This window comes from Notamacropus eugenii, chromosome 2 (assembly GCF_028372415.1).
Source record: "Notamacropus eugenii isolate mMacEug1 chromosome 2, mMacEug1.pri_v2, whole genome shotgun sequence".
Lineage (NCBI taxonomy): Eukaryota > Metazoa > Chordata > Mammalia > Diprotodontia > Macropodidae > Notamacropus > Notamacropus eugenii.
In genome coordinates, this window is record NC_092873.1 from 76507064 (window position 1) to 76528187 (window position 21124).

General features: G+C 38.0%; 2 protein-coding genes and 1 long non-coding RNA gene across 7 annotated transcripts in view; 2 read left to right on the plus strand and 1 right to left on the minus strand.

The window, feature by feature from the left end:
- CFAP52 (cilia and flagella associated protein 52) overlaps nucleotides 1–1102 on the plus strand; it is a 66674-nt gene extending 65572 nt beyond the window's left edge. For all 3 annotated transcript variants that reach the window (XM_072641061.1, XM_072641060.1, XM_072641062.1), the window contains one exon: nucleotides 601–1102. In XM_072641061.1, the coding sequence (XP_072497162.1) occupies nucleotides 601–776 (176 nt within the window). In that variant the 3' untranslated portion in view covers nucleotides 777–1102. The remainder of the gene's footprint in view (nucleotides 1–600) is intronic.
- Nucleotides 1–10810, minus strand: part of LOC140525562 (uncharacterized) — a 31486-nt gene extending 20676 nt beyond the window's left edge. The window contains exon 1 of the long non-coding RNA XR_011974057.1: nucleotides 10655–10810. This is a non-coding gene — a long non-coding RNA (uncharacterized lncRNA). The remainder of the gene's footprint in view (nucleotides 1–10654) is intronic.
- A 75-nt stretch (nucleotides 10811–10885) lies between these two features.
- USP43 (ubiquitin specific peptidase 43) overlaps nucleotides 10886–21124 on the plus strand; it is an 82413-nt gene continuing 72174 nt past the window's right edge. For 2 of the 3 annotated variants that reach the window (XM_072641058.1, XM_072641057.1), the window contains exon 1: nucleotides 10927–11528. In XM_072641058.1, the coding sequence (XP_072497159.1) occupies nucleotides 11025–11528 (504 nt within the window). In that variant the 5' untranslated portion in view covers nucleotides 10927–11024. Of the gene's footprint in view, nucleotides 11529–21124 lie in introns of all 3 variants that reach the window. The other variant, XM_072641059.1, reaches the window with a different exon arrangement.

The following is a 21124-nucleotide window of genomic DNA, read 5'->3' on the forward strand; positions in this document are numbered from 1 at the left end:
TCATACAATGTGGTACAGTTGAAAGATATTGGATTTGGAGTTAGAGAACTTGAGTTGGAATCTCTGTCATTAATTAGCTTTGTAACCCTGAGTAAGTCAATTCACTTCTCTGAGTCCCAATTTTCTCATGTAAATGAGAAGGGATTAGATGACTTTGAAGGACCCTTATAGTCCTAAATCTATGATCCTGTTGAGGGAATAGAACTGCTTTGTACTTTTTAATTGCCTGTTGAAACCCTGAATATAAATTTTCCTGATGTAATCTATCAGGATACAAACATACTGAAAGCTTTGGCATAAATTATTTTTAAAAATCAGCTTTCAAAAAAAGGCATTGATCACAAAACAAAGTTTCTGTCAGGCATACAAGAGTATATTTAGTTCCACACTCCATTTTTTTAAGAACATTAATAAATTGAGGACTATTTAAAGTGTCAGAAATGTTCTCTTGCCTTTGAGTTAATCCTAATATGCTGTTTTTAATAAAAAGAGATTTCATTTCTCTCATTTTGTGTTTTAAGTCCCCATCAACAGAAAATCAGTCCCCTTTGTAAACACTCCAGACCTGCAGTTTCATGTGTATATGTTCCTTCATTTCAGGTGGGAATGACCATTTAGTCAAAGTATGGAGTTATAGTGATGGTGAAGTAACCCACGTTGGGGTGGGACACAGCGGCAACATTAACCGCATGAAGATAAGCCCCCAAAATCAGCATATTGTTAGTGTAAGTGCTGATGGAGCCATTTTGAGATGGAAATTCCCTTTCTCCTCTTGAATTTGTATTGGAACTTCTTGAAAGACATTGTTCATACTCATTCACCACTGAGCTTATTTGAGCAAACCTATTTTAAGCAAAAATTTGTGCTTGTTTCTCACATTTGCATGTTTGCTCTTTGGTCAAAACAACTTTTGATTACATGTCTATTTTTTCTTATTTCCTTTTAAATTTTGTAGCATAGGATGTTTCAGATATTTGTATTTGGAGTTTCAGGGAAAGAGAAGACTTTTACAATAAAAATGATTTGAATTTAAGGATTTTATTCATAATGTAACTATACTTTTATTACAAATAAAAATCTCATTGATTGGTTTCTTTTATAATTCCTCTATCATCTAAGACTTTGTAATACCCAATATCTTTCCTAGTAATTATCCTCATGGTTTGTTCTTCAATTAGCAGTGCTTGTACTGATATATACTTTCAGGTTTACAAAGTCCTTTATGTAGATTATATAGATCATTTAATCCTCTCAACAACTGTCTAAGGTAATTGTTATTGTTATTATTTCCATTTTACAGATGAAAAAACTGAGGCTGAGAAAGGTTAAGAGAGTTGTCTAGGGTCATGCAGTTTGTTTATTTTACATGTGAGGTAGGATTTGAACTTGGGTCTTACTGACTCAAAATCCAACCCTCTAATCTACCGTGTAACCTAGCATTTACTTTCACTAACAGTTTCAAACCTGAGACTGCTCAATTTCTACAGTTTTCTTCTAAAGGCAGCCATTGCTGAGCCCAGAGATGGAGCTTTGTATCCATAGTGGAGAAAGCACTGGATTTGGAGGGAGAAGACTTAGGTTTAAATCCTAGATCTGCTACTTACTACACATGGGCAATTCACTCCACATTTCTGGACCTCACTTTTTCCTCCACAAAATGAGGGTGTTGGGGATGGAGGTAGGAAATTACTGTGGTGTGAAGATAAAAGGAGTCAACAAAATGTGTTTTAAAAAGTAAAAATAAAATGAAGATATCAGGTTCCTCAGGCCCTTTTGGTGCTTCTTTTGTTTTATTTCATTTTTTGTTTTTAAAATTTTTTGTTGGTATGTTTTGTTTATTATTACATAGTCTTTTTTCCAGTACCACCTCATTACCAATATCACCACCACCACCTCCACTGAATCCCGTCTTGTAACACAACAAACAGTTAAGCAAAAATCAACTAACAAAATCATTAAGTCTGCCAGCATACGCGACATTTTATCTCCAGTGCTATCCACTTTTTTGTTTCATTTCTTTCTGGTCAAGCCATTCTTTTTTTTCTGAGGCTCCAAGCTACATAAAATGTTTTAACAAATGTAGAAAGAAGACAATTTAACAAACTCCTTCAATGAGACAAATATGATCTTGCTATTCAAACTAGAGAGTGATAAAGCAGAGAAAGAAAAACACAGTTCAATATTATTAATGAATATTGATGCAAAAATAACAAACTATTGGCAAGGGTGCCATAGCAATATATTAAAATTATTCCCTATGATCACTTTGGAATATTAAGGGATGATCTAACATCAGGAAAACTACTGACATATAACAATGACACAAATATAATTGAAATGCAGAAAACTCCTTCAAAATATAGCACTTATTTGCCTTTAAAGCCAAAGAAATAAAAGGAACTTTATTTACTATGATCAAAGGCATCTAAAACAAAGACCTAGTACCATTTGTAACAGAGAAACATGAGTTTATGGTTGTTGTTCAGTCATTTCAGTCATGTCTGACTCTTCATGATCCCATTTGGGGTTTTCTTGGCAAAGATTTCTTCTCGAGGTCCTTTTTATAGACGAGGAACTGAGGCAAACAGGGTTAAGTGCTCACAGTCACGTAGCTATTAAGTATCTGAGGCCAAATATGAACTGAGGAAGACGAGTCTTCCTGACTTCAAGCCTGGTACTCTGTATGCACTGCACCACCTACCATGAGAAGTTTTCTCATAAAGAGCAGGGCAAAACCAAAGGTATCTATTATTTCTTCTATTGCTTGATATAGTGTAAGAAAAGCTAGCTGTAGCATCAGGACAAGCTTTGAGAGAATAAGCATAAGGGAAAATTATCTCTTAGATGCTCTGAGTACCTGACAGTAAATGAAAAAATTTACTGAAATAACTTCAGTACCATAACAACATACAAAATAAAACCAAAAAAAAAAATCACTTTCCATATATTACTAATGAAACCTAGCAAGTCCAAACAGAAACAATAATTCCATTCACAATAACTATAAAATTCATGAAATGTCTGAAATTAAACAACTATAATATGCTCATAAAGAATATAAATACTAATATACAGCATCCTTTACAGAAATAAAGGAGAATAAATAATTGGAGAGAAATATCCATGGTTACGGCATGCCAACAGAATAAAAATTACAATACAACTTAAATTAATGTATACACTACAGGCTATGACAAATCTAATTAGCATCCGGTTTCTTTATAAAACTAAACAAAATAATAAAATTCTTTTGGTGAAACAAAGAGTACAAACCATTTTTTCCCTATACTAAAAAAAGAGAGAAATAAAAGTATTTATACCTTGATATGGCTACTACATATACATTCTGAAGATGTCAAAGATAGAAGGAAAGGTATATGTGTGTGAATTTATATATTTATATAGGTAAGTATATAGTCTATAGATAGTCATAGTGCTTTCTGTCATAACAAAAAAATTGGAAACAAAGAATGGCCCTTTAGCCTAAAACAAATTATAGCACGTGAATGTAATGCAATATTATCGTACCATATAAAATAACAAATATGAGGAACTCAGAGAACTTAGAGAAAAATTGGGCAGATTTATTTGAACTGCTGCAAAATGAAGTAAGCAGAACCAAGAAAAAACTATATACATTGACTATAATAACGTAAAAGAAAGCAAAATGAAAAGACATCAGAATTCTCCTCTTCTTAGAGAGGTGGTAAACTATTGGTGCAGAATAAGGTGGATATTTTCAGATATAGTCAATGTGTTGAATAGTTTTGGTTTTAATTTCCTTGTTGCAAGGGAGGATTCTATAGGAGGAAGAGTTCTTGGAAAGTTAAAGTGATGGTGAGGTTAAAAAAATCCAAAAGTGCAAATTTTTAATTAGACACATGATTTCACTGTTGTCATCAAGAGAGACTCATTCTATCAATGCAGCTTGGCACCTGCTCCTACTTTGCAATTTATAATCCGAGTTACTGGGAACATTGAAAAGTTAGGAGGTTTATGCAGAGCCATAAAGCCAGCATGTCAGATTTGGGACCTGAACCCAGGTTGTCTTGAATCTGAGGCTAGTTGTCTACCTTTCTGCCTCTGATTCAAGTCAAGCCAACAAGCATTAAGTGTCAATGAGGTGACATGAACTGTGCTGAGTGCTAGGGAAAGGTAAAAACAATGGCTGGCCTCAAAGAACTCACAATTTAACGGTGGAGACAATGCAAACAACTATGCACCAACAAGATATATACAAGAAAAATTGAAGAAAATAAGCAAAGTGAAAGTAGCATTAAAGGAAATTAGGAAAGACTACTTGTAGAAGATGAGATTTTCTCTGACACTTGAAGGAAGCCACATAAGCTAGAAGGCAGGGTTGGGGAGAGTAGACTGTGTGTGTTCATCCTTCATTGCTGAAGAAGACCATGCCATCAGAGATATAATGACATGACTTGCACTTGACTTTGTTTTGAGTGAGGGAGAGCTGTGCAGATCACCATCCTCACTTCTCCTTCAGAGTCATCTGAATCCAGTGACCAGATATTCATCAGGATGACTGGAGATGACCCAGAATGAGGCAACTGGGGAGAGTAGACTATTCCAGGCACAGAGGACAATAAGTGAAAATGCACTGAGATGGAATATTTTGTGATGTCACTGGATACATGGGAGGATATGAAGGGGAATAAAGTATAATAAGACTGGAAAAATTTTTTGTTTTATTTACATATCATGTTGGGGCTAATAGGAAGTCACTGGAGTTTGTTGAATAGGGGAGTGGTGACATGGTCAGACCTGCACTTTAGAAAAATCATCAACAAATGTTTTAAAAAAAAAAGTACCTATCTACTGAAATAATCCTACTAATGAGGATTGTTTGGAGCTTGTTTGGAGCTTGGGATATGGTTCCTTAACATGCCCATTAATATCTTTAGCAATCTTTATCAAGGACAGAGGTGGGTAGCACTCCTCATTTCCATCTGTGACTCTATTCATCTCCATTTCTCATGATGTTATATGCCCTAGAATTATGGGAAACTATTTCCAAAAACAAAAAAATAGTTGTGGATCACTTAAAGAGTAAGGAAAATGAGCATGGTGGGTAGGCATGAGCAGGCTGGAATACATTACAAATGATCACTTATAAGAAGTAGAAGGGGTATTGTCGAGAAATGTGTGGCTGAAAAGATGGGCTGGGCTGGTCACATTGCAAAAATGAGCAAGACTGATGCGTCCATGTGCTCCATTCATATAAATGTAATACAAAAAGAGTAGAAAGCACAGTGTTGAGTTGAGCTTATGGTAAGATATGGATATACCTCAAATAGGACTTGCAGGCACAGGCAGGGAATATTTACACCTTTGAGTTAATAGGTCCCTTGGAGCGTAGGCAACCTGGAGCATGTTTAGAAAAAGGCAACTGGAATGTCAAGAGAACTAAAGAATTTGCCATAAGAGTATCAGTTGAAGGAAACAGTGATGATTAACTTGAGTAAGAGAAGCTTCAGTGGGGCAGATTTTGGTTTGATGTGAGGAAAACTTTCTAAAACTCAGTTGTCCAAAAGTAGGACGGTCTCCGTTGGAAAGCAGTGAGTTCTCTATTACTTCAAGTGAATGATGGATGAGCATTTCACACTCTCAGATTAATGTATTCTAGCGTTGTTCTTAAAAGGTAATGCTTGTTCCCATACCCCTACTTTTCACACCCTGCTCTGTTGTCCCACCAACCACCTACTCCCCCAAAGCAATTTTGGTAGGAAAAAAATTGGCTCCACCAAATAGTGCTAGAAACATCTGAAGATAGGTTGACCCAATCTACTTATCTTTGGTAGTCAAAACAGAATTCTTGGTTATTCTTATAACTTCAATTTCAAATATCAATGTTATTTATTAAATTTGCTTTTAACTATTTACATTAAATTAATTTCAGTGTACTAAACTGTCATCAGTTTTCAGTTATTGTAAGTCTCCATCAGGATTTCCATTATTTCATATATATATTTGTTCTCATTCACCTTTCCTCTTTACATAGTTATTGTTCTTCTGCATTGGTTCCTTTCACATTATTTTATTACTATCATATTTATTTATATTTCAATTATTTGAGTCTTAACTACATTATAGTATTAAATTGTATTAATATACTATATTTAACCATTCTCTTATTATTAGACATTTAGGTTATATCTACATTTAATAATAAAAAACGTATTTCACAAAAATGGGAAATAATAAAAAAGAGAAAAGAGCTGGGATTAAAATTTGGGGTACATAGGAATTGTCTGAAAAACTGAAACAGAACTTGTTTTATTTATTAGTTGAAATAGATATATATGGTTCGGGTAGATTTGTTTCCTCTGGGCAATATCAAGAACAATAAGAAGTCAGAGAAAAATAAAATTTATTACATAACAATATATGTGAATGGTCTGAATTTTCCTATTTTAAAGAAAAAGAATTACTTGATAGATCAAAAAACAAAATTCATCATTATGGTGCTTACAGAAAATATATTTAGTGCAAAAATATAGCTAGATTAAAGTTAGGAAATCTAAAGTGCATTACACAACTTCAATTTAAAAAGCAGATATGGCAATGGTATTTAAGGTGGAATTCCCTTTAGAAAAATGGAAGGAAAGGCATGATATAAGGGTGAAAGGAAAAAAGTAACAATTCTCAATTTATATCCGTTAACAATTTATTGAGTTGAATTCATAAAAGAATATAATACAAGAAGAAATAAAACATATAAAAGAAGAAGAAATAAGAACTTTCTTCTTTCTCAAAATTTGACAAACCAAATAAAAAGATTAATAATAAAGAAACAATAGTTATGAGCTACTTACTTAATAAGTTGGAATTAAAAGATAGAGAGAACTAAATTACAGAAGTGGGGCACACACACCCCTTTTTGAGTAACAGGTCTGAAGATATATTTGTTGAGAAAGGGCCAGCTAAAACACTAAAAATAAAAATCTTTTCAAATAAAAAAATAAAGTAACAGGTCACAGAGAATCTACATAAATGTTTAAGAAGCAGAAATTTCACAGACGGTACTCTTCAATCAAACATTTATTAAGGTCCAACTAAGTCTGACACTATGCTAGACACTGGGAATACAAAGACAAAAATGAAACTCTGTCCTTGAGCTTGCATTCTATATGGGGGAGATGTGCATACAAATAAGTAAATACAAAATATATTTAAAGTGATTACAAGGCACCTGGTAGGGTAGCTAACAACTCAGGAATCAGAAAAAGCTTCCTGTAGGGGGTAGCACTTGAGCTAAGATTTGACATAAACTAGGAATTCCAAGAGGTGGTGGTGAGGATTCTAGGAACAACCTGTGAAAAGGCATGGCAATAGAAAATGAATGTTATGTGACAGAAAGAGCAGTTTGGCTGGACCAAAGAGAATATGAAGCAAAGAATTTATAATAAGACTGGAACAACATAGATTAATTAAACAAGAAGGGTATAGATTGGAGCCACGTTGTAAAGAATTTTAAATGCCAAATAGGAGTTTGTGTTTGTTCATGGAAGTAATAGAAAAGTAAAGGAGTTTTAAGAAGGGAAGTGATATAATCAGACTTGATTCTGAATGTAATAATAACACCTTAAGGTTTACAAGGCACATTTGACTTGATCCTTGCAACAATCCTCTGAGGCAGATGTTATTACTATCCCCATTTTACAGACAAAAATCACATGCTTCCATGCCATACTACAAATATGTTATGTTATCTCAATTATGCCTTCACTGCAGCAAGGCAATCCTTTTTACACATCCCTAATTGATTTATTTTTCCATTCATTACAGTAGTTCTTTCAAACCTTTTCATCCCTTGCATCATCTCCCACCACCGTCAGCTGAGAACCTTGCCCTACATTTCACTGAAAAAAAAAGGAAACCATTTTCTTTTTTAAAAAATTTATTTAGTATTTTATTTTTCCCCAGTGACATGTAAAAATAATTCTTATGTTTGTTTTTAATACTTTCAGTTTTAAATTTAAAACCATTTTCTGACAGCCTTCTCTAATATCCTCCTCCTATCATATCACTCAGCTGCCTTCCACCATTACCTCCACTTTCACCCTTCTCTCTCATGAAGAGGAAAACTCTTCTCCTTGCCATGTGTTCCCATTTCATTTAACCACCTTCCCAGAGATTGTCTCCTCTATCATCCCTATTCTCTCTCTAACAATCAATCGGTCCCTGCCTACTGGTTGCCTACCTATTGTCTACAAATATGTCTGTATCTCCCCAATTCTCAAAAAACCCTCATTTGTTCTGTCCATGCCCATTATCACCCTATCTTCCTCTTTTTTTATAGGTAAAATCCATGAGGTTATCCACAACTAATGCCTCCATTTCTCTTATCTCTTCTTAAGTCTCGGTGGTCTCTTTGACTTCATCATTTAACTCAAACTATTCCCTCTAAAATGACTTCTTACTTGATAAAATCTCAAGGTCTTTTCTTGATATTCATTTATCTTGACCTCTCTGTAGCCTTTGGCATTGTTGATTATCCATCACACTGTTCTTTCCTGGTTCTCCCATCAGTCTGATTTTGCCTTTTCACTCTGGATCTTCATCCAGGTGTGCTCACTAATGAGTGTCCCCCAAGGCCCAGTCCTGTGCTCTTTTCTCCCTCTATATTTTGCTTGATCATCTCATCAGTTCTCATGAATTCAATTATCTTTGCTGATGATTCTCAGATCTACTTATACTGTCCCAATATCACTCCTAAACTCCCACTGCGTATCTCCAGCTGCCTAATGGACCTCTAAAACTGGATATTCCCATAGACAAGTTAAATGCAAAATGTTAAAAACTGAACTCATTATCTCTCCCCCCACCCCAACCCTTCTCCTTTCCTAATTTTCCTCTTTTTACTGAGGGTTATCCCATTTCACCAGTCACCCAGGTTCCCAATCTCAATTCCTCTCAAGTTTGGTCAATTTTACCCCAGTTCTAGGCTACTGAAATAGCCTCTTGATTACATTTCCTGCTTCAAGTCTCTCCCAATTCCAATTCATCAGTGGCCAAATTGATCTTCTCAAATTTATTGACGATCTGGCCATGTTACCTTCTAGTGGCTCCCCCGTGGATCCTTCAGGATCAAATATAAAATCCTCTGGCTTTTAAAGCCTTTTATAACCTGGCTCCTTCTAACTTTTCTGGTCTAATTAGATTTTACTCCTCTCTACATCCTCTGCAGGTGACACTGGCATCCTTGCTCTTCTTTGCATAAGACCCTCTCCTTACTCCAAGCATTTTGATTGGCTATTCCTCATGCCTGAAATTCTCTCTCTCTTTATCTCTGTCTACTGTCTTCTCTGACTTCTTTCAAGTCTCAGGTAATGCCCCATCTCTACAGGAAGCCCTTGCTAATCTTAGCTTCTCTCTTGTTGGCTATCTCTAATTTATCCTGCATATAACTTTTATACTTGTTTGTTTGCATCTTGTCTTCCTCATTAGACTTTGAGCCTCTTGAGAGCAACGATTGGTTTTTGCTTTTTTTTTTTGTATCCCCAGTACTAAGTATAGTATGGTATGGTAAGGTATAGTATAGGATAATATAGTATAGTATAGCAAGGTATGGTATAGTATGGTATGGTATGGTATGGTATTAGTATGTATAGTATAGTATGGTATGGTATTAGTATGGTATAGTATTGTATGGTATAGTATAGTATTAGTATGGTATGGTATAGTATAGTATTCATATGGTATAGTATAGTATAACATAGTATAGTATAGTATAATATGGTATAGTATGGTATGGTATGGTATAGTATAGTATTCCTATGATATAGTAGCATATGGTATAGTATAGTATAATATAGTGTAGTATAGTATAGTATAATATGGTAATAGTATGGTATGGTATAGTATGGTATGGTATTAGTATGGTATAGTATCGTATGGTATAGTATAGTATAATATGGTATAGTATAGTATAGTATTAGCATGGTATAGTATCATATGGTATAGTATAGTATAATATGGTATGGTATTGTATAGTATTAGTATGGTATAGTATGGTATAGTATAGTGTAGTATAAGCACAGTACAGTATAGTATTAGTATGGGATAACATAGTATAGAACTGCCTTGATTTTTAGGTCAAGTAATTGCCCAGGGTCACAAGTCCAAGGCAGCATTTGAACTCAAGTCCTCACTGTAGGTTCAGCACTCTATGAACTCTTCCCCCCACCTCATTATACTTTGGCAGCTGTGTGGAGGATAGACTGTAGAGAAGAGATATCAGAGAGCAAGACTCATCTTGAGGTTTTTATAATAGAAGAGTTGAGAGAGCCTCGGTTGGGGTGGTGATCTAGGAGATGAATTTTCAAACCACAGTGCAATGAAATTAATTAAATAATAACACTCAGCAAAAGTTGCAAAACTACAGGGAAACAAAATCAAACAAGCATGTCGAGAACCAGATGATAAAGCTTTTAAATTTCAAAAACATATACGAAGACAATAACGGATTAAAATCTAATAGGATACAAAGTTCTAAAAAGTAAAGACATCATTAGTGCCTTCATGAATTAAAGAACAACGCAGAAAAGATGAAACTAAAGGATGAACTAGTTTCATTTTGTATAAACACAGCCAGTGTCCTCCCAGCTCAGGGTCACTGTTACTTCCTCCTCCTTACCTCGAGTGTCCCTGCTCGTCCTTTCCTTCTCGTGGGCTGGTGCTATTTATTCAGCCTTGTTTTACCTGGAAGAGAAGTGGTGGAGAAGACCAGGGAAGCTCCCAGCATCTCTAGACCCAATCTCTGCACACCCTCAGGACAGTCCTTTTCTCCCCCGCCCCACCCCGCCCCACCCCCCAGCAGGGCGGAGGCTCCTTGGCTCCGCCCTGCTTGGCCCCGCCCCGAACTCACCTGCCCCACAGGTAGCCTGAGCCCTTCACCCCCTGACCCCGAGCGAGGCCGGAGGCCTGGAGCAGCTGTCCCCGCCCCGGCGCGGGTTTGCTGGGCACACCCGAGGGGAGCCGGGGAGGCTGGGGGTGCGCCATGCGCCATGACTGACCCGGGAATAGCCGCGGGGGCCTGCGGCCGGACACGTGAGGGGCCACCCGCTCCCCTCCGCCGCCGCCGCTCCTTTCGCCGCCTTCTCGGCCGCTTTCTGCGCGTTCTGGGCGTGCTGTCCCGCTCCGAGGACTCTCCACCCGGCGGGGGGCAGAACGATCCCGAGCCTGGCAGCGGCGGCGGGGACGGCTCGGGGCACTCCCCCTGGCCGGCCGGGGAGGTCCCCTGGGAGGCTGGGTCCGCGCGCCCTGCCCAGCCCGGTCCTGGAGACAAGGCTCGGCCCCCCGGCACGCAGGGCTTGAAGAACCATGGTAACACCTGCTTCATGAACGCCGTGGTGCAGTGCCTCAGCAACACCGACCTGCTGGCCGAGTTCTTGGCGCTGGGGCACTACCGGGCCCGGCCCGGCCGGGCGGAGGTCACGGAGCAGCTGGCGGGGCTGGTGCGGGCGCTCTGGACCCGGGACTACACCCCCGACCTGTCGGTGGAGTTCAAGGTGGGTCGGGCTGGGAAGCCCGGGGCGCTCCTGCGGGCGGCGCTCCTGGAATGCAGTTACTTCATGGTTTGTTCCCGGGGCTCTACTTTGAGTGTCTTTTAGAGATAACAGAGTTTACGATCCGGAAAGCCTAATTCACCGACGCCCTGGTTTACTTCTGAACTGATTTTTTTCTCTTGCAACATTGTTGCTAAGAGTTGAGTTTCTCTTTATTCTTTATCTGTCTAATTAAGGGAGATTTGACAGGCCTGAATTGAAAATAAGTAGGGATATGTTTCCAAGTCCCAGAACGTAGGTAGCTTGGGCTTTGTGAAGATGGAGAATGAAACTTCATCCAGCCTTGGGAAAGAAAAGATGATATGCTGTGTATTTTCCGAAAATAATTAACCTAGGACTTTAAGGTTCACCAAATGCTTATTTGAGCTTTACAAAAAAAAAATCTGATAATTCTGTAAAGTAGCTATTGTCTTTCCCATTTTTCAGAGGAGGAAACTGAACTTCCCTTAGGTTGACCATACTGAGTCATGAGTCATCTCCTGAATGCAAATCCAGCAGTTCAAATTCAGGCTCTTGACCCTTTCTGCAAATCACTTAACCTCTCTGCGAAAAAGGAGGTATTACCCACCCACTTCACGGGCGTGTTGTGGAGAAAGTGCTTAGTAAATTTTGAGAGGAGATGGAAATGTGTTTATTATCGTCGCTACCTTGAGTTTAAAGGAAGCGTCTTAGCAATTAAGAGCTGGAGATAATGCCAAGATTTGGTCATTGAACTAAGCTTAGTTTAGTTGAAAGTGCCCTAAACTTTGAGTCAGACGACTGAGATTAACTTAGTGTAACCTTAATTACTTCTCGGTTTCTTCATCTGTAAAATCATAAAATTTCAACTGGAATTTACAAAGCTATAAAACCACTCCAGCCCTAAAGTTCTGTGATTTTAACCAAGTAAAGGGTTTGCTTCTCACTGGAGAACCTCAGTGATAAATTGTATAGGAGAGAGGACTGAAGATCTAAATAGCTGTCTTGCTATTTAGATAGCCTGGTAAATGAACTTTACAGGAGCATCAAGTACTCTTTAGCTCCACCTGGAGCTAAGCCTCTAGGATGCCATGCCCTCCCTTAAGAGAAATCGTTTTCTTAGGGTGAAAGTCTGTGGCTCAGGTTGCTAATGTTTGTTAGTTAGATCAGAGACCTGAAGACTATATACCCTTGGCAGTTTTTATCAGCATTTTCTTTAAATTGAATCCTGCTTTTTGACCAGTGTAGAATGAAAGTAAGGTACTGTTCAGAAGTTTTTAGCAGTCTTTAATTAGCCAAGGTTTAACAACCTCTCTCCCTCCTTCCTACTCATGTCAAAACTGGAATTTACATGTCAGCCTATAGTTGGAGTGAAATTAAATGTAATAGTTGTAGAGCTGATAAAGAACATTAGGAGAATGACCTCTTGCTTCCTATCTTGGTGGGCTGGTATTGTTTGGAGAGAGGATGGGGATATAGGGGGAAAGGGAGAAAGGTAGAGTTTTTAGAGTCTAGGCTTTCAAAGATCACTTAAGGGGGCACAGTAGATAGAGTGCCACCTGGAATCAGGAAGACTCTTCTTTGTGAGTTCAAATGTATGACTCTGGGCAAGTCATTTAACCCTGTGTGTCTCAGTTCCCCATTTGTAAAATGTCTGGAGAAGGAAATGGCAAACCATTCCAGTATCTTTCCCAAGAAAACCCCAAATGGGGTTAGAAAGAGTCAGACACAGCTGAAACAACTAAACACCAGTCTTTCAAAAGAAAAAAAGAAGGAATAAAGAATTTGGGGAAAGTATCTGGAGGAAGATTGTAAAGTTCATTTCCTAATTCTGACTCTGTCCCAATATAGTGTAAAAAGAAACCCATTTTCAATGACCACTGACAAGCAGAAAGGATGTGATTAGATATAATGGTAGGAAGGATGTTTTCATACCAAATTCCAAAGTAGATTTTACCTCAGATAATCAAAAACATCAAGCACCTACTACATGCAGGACACCGAGGATACAAAGACAAAAATGAAACATTTCCTGTTCTCAAGGGGCTTAATCCTACTGGAGAATGTGTGTTCATCCTTCATTGCCAAAAAAGACCATGCCATCAGAGACATGATGACATGACTTGCACTTGACTTTGTTTTGAATGAGGGAGGGCTGTGCAGGTCACCAGCCTCACTTCTCCAGAGCTATCTAAATCCAGTGACCAGATATTCATCAGGATGACTGCAGATGACCCAGGATGAGGCAGTTGGGGTTAAGTGACTTGCCTAAGGTCACACAGCTAGTGAGTGTCAAGTATCTGAGGTGAGATTTGAACTGAAGTCCTCCTAACTCCTGCACTGATGCTCTATCCACTGCACTACCTAGCTGCCCCACTAGGAGAATAATACATAAAGTAATTAACAAAGTAATTTCAAGACGCATGGAAGCTAGGTGGAGCCATAGGCACCAGGCCTGGAGTTAGAAAGAATCTTCTCTTGAGTTCAAATGTGACCTCAGATTAGCTATGTGACCCTGGGCAAGTAACCTAACTCTGTTTGCCTCAATTTGTAAAATGAGCTGGAGAAGGAAAGATATTTCAGTATCTTTGCCAAGAAAATCCCAGATGAGGTTAGGAAGTATCAGACATGACTAAACAACAACAAAATTTGAAGAGAGAGTCTACTTGGTTTGTAGGTGTTATTTCGTAACACTTTCCTTCTTGCATTCTGTCCCAGGCAAATTGACCAGCTTACCTTTCCTAGTATATTACATAATCTGTACATGCCTCTGTGTGTTTTTTAAAGCATTTCCCCATGTCGAGAGTGTGCTACCACTTTGTACAGTCCCTGGCTTCTTTCAAGCACACCTTAAGCACCATCTCCTATTCTAGTGGACATTTTCTCCCTCTTGAAATTACTTTTTATTTACTTTATGTATTATTCTCCTAGTAGGATGTAAGCCCCTTGAGGGTAGGGAATGTTTCATTTTTGTTTTTGCATCCTCAGTGTGCTTAATAACTGTTTCTGATTAATTCTTTTCCACCAATGTATCTAATTTTATTCTTTCTCTCACCGTCATTGAGAATCAATTTATTTTTACACTATATTGGGATTATAGAGGACAAAGACAAAAACTTAGAATCAGAATTAGGGAATGAGCTTTTATAGTGCTTCTAATTATTCATTAAAGATTCTATTAAATATATGAATTTTTAAATTACTTAATTTCTAAAAACTTAATTTCTAAAAATTCTAAAAACTATAACTTGTTAAAGAATAAATCCATTTGGTTGTTTTGCTAAACAGTTCTTTGGATTTAACAGACTTGACAGGCAACCTTCCTTTCATCTTGACTTCAAGGAGACATAGGGTCATAGATAAGGAACTAGAAAGGAACTTGGAGGCCATCTAGTCCAACCTTTCCATTCATCTGTAGATGAGAAAACTGAGGCTTAGGAATTTTAGATTATGTGCTCAAGGTCACACACTAAGCAGCATAATTATGAGTTAAGCCTAGGTCCTCTGTCTCGAGCCATAATTAGCCTGAGGCTTCAGTATCCCAGGTGTGGGTATCAGTACTTAAGGATCCATTAAAGCACCTTCTCTGTGTGTGAGAGATGACAGAAAACAAATAAGTACTTAGAATATTATGAGTAAATGGAAAGTAATCTCAGAGGGGAAAGCACTAGCAGCTTGGAGAAACTAGCAGGTGACATTTGAGGTGAGTTCTGAAGGAAACCTAGAAACCTAAGAGGCAGAGGTAAGGAGGGAGACTTGCCAGGTATGAGAACATCCAGTGCGAAAGAATGTCTGAAGTTGGAAGATGGAGTGTCATTTTGGAGAAACATAACAAGTAGACCAGAAGACTAGAAAAGTAAGAAGGGACAAGGTTGTGAAGAACTTTTAATTCTAGAGGACTTGATATTTGATCCTAGAGATAATAGGGATCCATTGAAGTTTATTGAATAGGGTCAACATGGTCAGTCTTATTCTTTAAAAAAATACTATTAGAACATGAATGAGTGGAGAATGGACTGAAGTGGGAGGGAGATCAATTGTTGTGCTTCCTATCCTATCTCCTAGCCCTTCTCCCGCATCAGTCTCTTGATCCCATGTTCACTAGATGTTTCCCGGGCTTAAGATCCTGTGACTGTCATTCCTTCCATTAGGGAACCATAAACTTGATGTAGGAAAACTGAGCTCTCTTTTTTCCCAAGCAGTCATCCATGCTATCATATCCATGCTGTGTGGCTTGCACAGGATCAGTGTTTAAAGTGGTTTGTGGTACTAGCCACTGCTTTCCCTCTTCCCTGCAACCACTTCAGACTATTGTCTCATCCCTGAAGCTAGACTGAATTTCCCAGAGGCTCTGGAATTCCTAGTTATGACTTAGTCAACAAACATTTAGTAAGTGCCCATTATGTGCTACCATATTTTGTTCCATAGGCATTATCTGCTGGGGAATAAGGAAAGGTTTTATGTAAAAGGTGTTGCTTGAACTGAGCTTTGAAGAAAACTAGAAATGCCTAGAGGCTGAACTGTGGAGGTAGTGCATTTGGGGTGGGATGCAGGAGATAAGATGGAATGTCTTTGGTGAGGATCTTTCTGAAGGCTAGTTAGAGAGAGAGAAGGAGGGAGGGAAGGGGGGGAGGAGGACTAGAGCAAGGGAGAGAGAGTGAAAGAGAAAGAGAAATGTTTCTTAAGGTAGATGGGAACCAGTTTGTAAAGGGTATTAAATGTCAAACAGATCAAATGTATTTGATTCTCCAGGTAATGGGAAGTCATTGAGGTTTGAGTAAGGAAATGTTGTAGTAAGACCTATGATATAGAGAAATCAATTTGTAGGGAGAGATGTGAATCAGGAATACCACCGAAATTATCTAGGTGAATGGTGATGAGACCTGAACTGGGGGTGGTGGCTGTGTGAGTAGGGAGATATTTTGAAGGGAGAAACATATACAAGAGATGTTTTGAAGGGAGAAACAAGACAACAGAAATTTGAAAACAGAATGGACATATGGGGTTAGTGAGGATTACATCAAGGTTTGGAACCTTCCAGTTCCATTTCTATGGATGACCAAGAGGATGATGGTTTCTTCAATCAATAAGCATTTATTAAGCACCTACCATGTACCACTCACTATGTACCAGGAATACAAAAAGAGGCAAAAGACAGTCCCTGCTCTCAGGGAACTGACAATCTAATGGGGGAGACCACAGGTAAACAAATATATATGTACATATATGTATGTATACACACACACATGTACACACACACAAACTATACAGGATAAATAGGAAGAAATTAACAGAGGGAAGGCACTAGAATTAAGAGGCATTTGGGAAAGGCTTGCAATTAAAAAGGGGTACTTAAAAGAAGCTAGGTAGCTCAGTAGTTGGAGTAGAAGAGGGAGAGCATTCCAGGCATGGGGTAATAGGAAAGTTTAGAGGGTGGCAGAGTTTTAGGGGAAAGATGATGAGGTCAGTTTTGGGCATGTTGACTTTGAAACACCTTTGGGACACCAGTTCAAAATGTAAAATGGGCAGCAGTTGGAGATTCATGCCTGGAGCTTGGGAGAGAGACAAAGGCTAGATATATAGATGTGAGATCATTTACCTAAATATGATAATTGTATAGGAGCTAATGAGTTCACCAAATGGGAAAATATACATAGAGAGAAAAGGAGCCAGGACAGAGTCTTGGGGTAGACCAGTAGGTGCTGCATGTGATAAGGATAATGAACCAGCAAAGGGAACTGAGACGAAGGGTTGTCTGTACTTGGGTGAAGGGGAAGATTGGAATAGCCTCATTAGGCAAAACACACAATGAAATGTATCTCCCTCTATCATGGGATAGAAGATTACTTACATTGTCCAAAAGAGCCACTATCTGTTTTTGCTTGATTATTTTTCTTTGACAGGTGAGATAGAGGCAAAGTTGAGGTGGAGCCTGCTTAAATGACCAGTTGTTAAATTTTTAGTAAGAGCATTTCAGGGCTTGATATGTTGTTTTGTTGATTGTCTAGATTAAAGAAAATGATGGAGAAAATATTTAATAATGAAATAAAAATTTGATAAATTTGTCTTATAACTGAATTCACTCTTTAACTGAATCCAGGTTCCTTGAGTGCTTTCAGCCTTTGGACATTGTTCCTGTCTATCTTAAGAGTAGAGGGAGCTAGCCAAATCTGTGCTCCTGACATACTCTTTCACTAGCTTTCAGGTTTAAATGTCTTGCTTATTTAGGTAAGTTCATAGTCTCATATACCTGGGTGACTTATGCAGAACATGTGGCACTGAGCATTCAGGTTACTACTCTATTGAAAGCTTTTTTCTTGAAATCTGTGATTTACAATATCATTTTTGAGGCTCTGACAATTTTGTAGAACTCTATTCCTTAAAACAGTAGTGTATTTTGAACCTAAAAGAGATGGAGCAAGATGAATGCAGTAGATAGAGCACTGAACTTGGAGTCATAAAGAATCCTGCCTCAAACATTTAGTGGCTGTGTGATCATAGGGTAGTTATAACCTCTCTCACTCTCAGTTTTCTCCATCTGTAAAATGAGGTTTGGACTTGATGACCTTTGGGTCCCTTCCAGCTCTAAAGCTATGATCATATGAATTAAATGTTATAGCCATATGTTCAAAGGACTCCTTGCTATTCCTCCCTTACCCTTTTCCCTACCCAGCAAGAAAGCAAGAAATAGAATCCAAGGGTGGAGAACCTGTGATCTTGAGGCTCCACTGTTGGGATACCTTTTGTGCATATAAAGTCATGCAAAATACATTTCTGCATTAGCCATGTTCTAAAAAAGAAAAAGCAAGAAAAATAAAGGAAAAAATATGCTTCAGTCTGGACTCTAGTCTGTCAGTTTTCTGTTTGGAGGTGGATAACAATTTATAACATGAGTTCTTCAGAATTGTGGTGGCTCATTGCATTGATCAGAATTACTAAGTCTTTCACAGTTGATTATGCTTATAATATTGTTGTGATTATGAAGATTGTTTTCCTGGTTCTGCTAACTTCACTTTGTATCAGTTCATATAGGTCTTCCCAGGTTATTTTAAAACCATCCCTTTCATCTTTTCTCATAGCACATAATGTCACATTCATATACCATACCTTGGTCAGTCATTCCCCAACTTGATGGGTTTCCAGTCTTTACCACCAAAAGAGAGGTGCTATACATATACATGTACATGTGAGTCCTTTTCATTTTTCATTGATCTTTTTGGGGTATAGACCTACTATTGATATTGCTGGGTCACAGGGTATGCACTGTTTTTAGCCCTTTGGATATAGTTGTACATTGTTCTACAGAATAGTTGGACTAGTTCACAACTCTACTGAAAGTACATTAGTGAACCTTCTCTTTTCTCATACCCCTTCCAGCATTCATCATTTTATTTTTCTGTCATTTTAACCAATCTAATGGGTGGCAGAGTTGGTACTCCAGAGTTATTTTAATTTTAATTTCTCTAATTATTAGTAATTTAGAGCATTTAAAAATATGATTATTGACAACTGATTTCTTCTTCTGAAAACCGCTTTTAATGATTTATTAATTGGAGAATGGCCTCTATTTTTATAAATTTGCTTCCATTCTCTGTATATTTGAGAAGTGATACCTTTTTCAGAGAAGTGTGCTGCAAAATTTTCTCTCCTGTTTTCTCCTTTTCTTTTAATTTTGGCTGCATTGGTTTTATTTCTGCAAAGCCTTTTTAAATTTTATGTAGTCAAAAGGATCCATTTTACCTCCAGTGAATCTCTCGCTCTCTCTTGCTGGGTCATGAACTCTTCCCCTACCCATAGTTCTGACAGGTAATTTCTTCCATGTTACCCTAATTTGTTAAACATTTATATCTAAGTCATGTACCCATTTTGAGTGTATCTTGTAGTACATTATGAGATGTTGGTCTGTGCCTCATTTATGCCAGACTACTTTCCAGTTTTCCTGGCAATTTTTGCCCAATAGTGAGTTCTTGCCATAATGGCTGAGATCTTTGGATTTATCAAATACTATGCTAGTGTGCTTATTTGCTTCTTTCTGTATATTATGTGCCTAATCTATTCCACTGATGAATCTCATGATTCTTAAATCTCTGAGATCTTTTTTCCAGGTCAATTTTTGGTAGCAGATCAAAATGTTTTCTTCTGTTTTCCCAGTCTTTTGATTTTGTTCTAATATTTCTCAACTCATGAAATCATTGCTTTCTATCTGATCTGTTCTAATTTTCAGAGAGTCCATTACTCTTTTAAGATTTTCTACTGTTCTCGGCTGTTTATTTCCTTTACAATTCCTTCCTTCAGAACTTTTTTCTTTTGTTATCTTTTGCTTTATTTCTTCCAAGCATTCATGTAACTCTTGTGGATAATCCTTTTTTTTCTTTTTTTACTTTGAATTTGCTTGTACCTGTTGTGAGGTTACGGTCTTTTAGGTTATATTTTTTAATGTCTCTATATCCATAATACTATCTTATAGTGCTTGGTGTCTCTGTTTAATCACATTTCCAGCCTTAATTTTTGACATGAAGCTTTGTGCCAAAGCCAGACTCTTAACTCCTGTGTTTTTGGGTGGGTTGGTGGGTCTTTCTTCATCTCTCCTGGATTATCTTGGTTGCTGCACTGATCTAACTTGTTAAAGCAATTAGCAATTATGTGAATTGGTTCATGTTAAAGAAAAGGGCATTTGGAAGTACTAGCTAGGAGTGGAGAACCTGTGGCCAAGGCTAGGGATCTGATTCTGTCAAAGAGCCACACTTGAGGACCCAGAGAATCCACATGTGGCCTCAAGCCCACAGGTTCCCCACTTCTAGCTAGTACTTCCAAATGCCCTTTTCTTATCATGAATCAATTCACATAATTGCTAATTTCCTTAACAAGTTACTTCTCCTAGGGATATTTGAACTTTAAGAGGTAATGGCTTAATAACTTAGTAAAGTGAATCTTAATTGTCATCATATGACCAAGGAGATATTTTGGGTGTTAAATCTTAACTTGGTTGGTATCCCTATTGTCATACTGAGGCTCAGTCAGCTTGTCAGAGAGATCCCTATTCTACTATGCAGTTACAGTCATAAGAAGTCACACCTGCAGGAGTCCCTATTTGATTTTGAGGATAAGGGAACTGAGACCTAGAGAGGTTGACTTTGACCTTTCCCAAAGAGTGGATCAAAAGATCAATACCTCTTAACCTGGGAAATGTGGCATTGGTCCTTGTGACAGGTTTCCTAGGTACCTTTAAATGGTTACTATGGCCTTTTTTCCTTCCTGGTACTTAACAGTGCTTATTAGAAAGCCTGAATGTTTGTTTTTGAGATACCAAATGAGTCTCTGACCAGAACTGGTTTGTACAGTTGCAAATGTTATGTAGTGCCTGCACACCTCCCAGGGGAGTGGTTGAGTGCGTTCATTTGGACCTTGGCACTAGAAGGCTGGAGTAGCAATATATGTCCCAGAGACTTCCTGCTTATAGTGAGCCATTAGGTATTTATTTGGCATGTGTCATGCTTAAGACACTGTACAGACACTAATTGTTTTAATGAGTTAGAGAAAGTTGAGGACTAAATTTCTTGCTCTGAGGGCAGCTATAATGA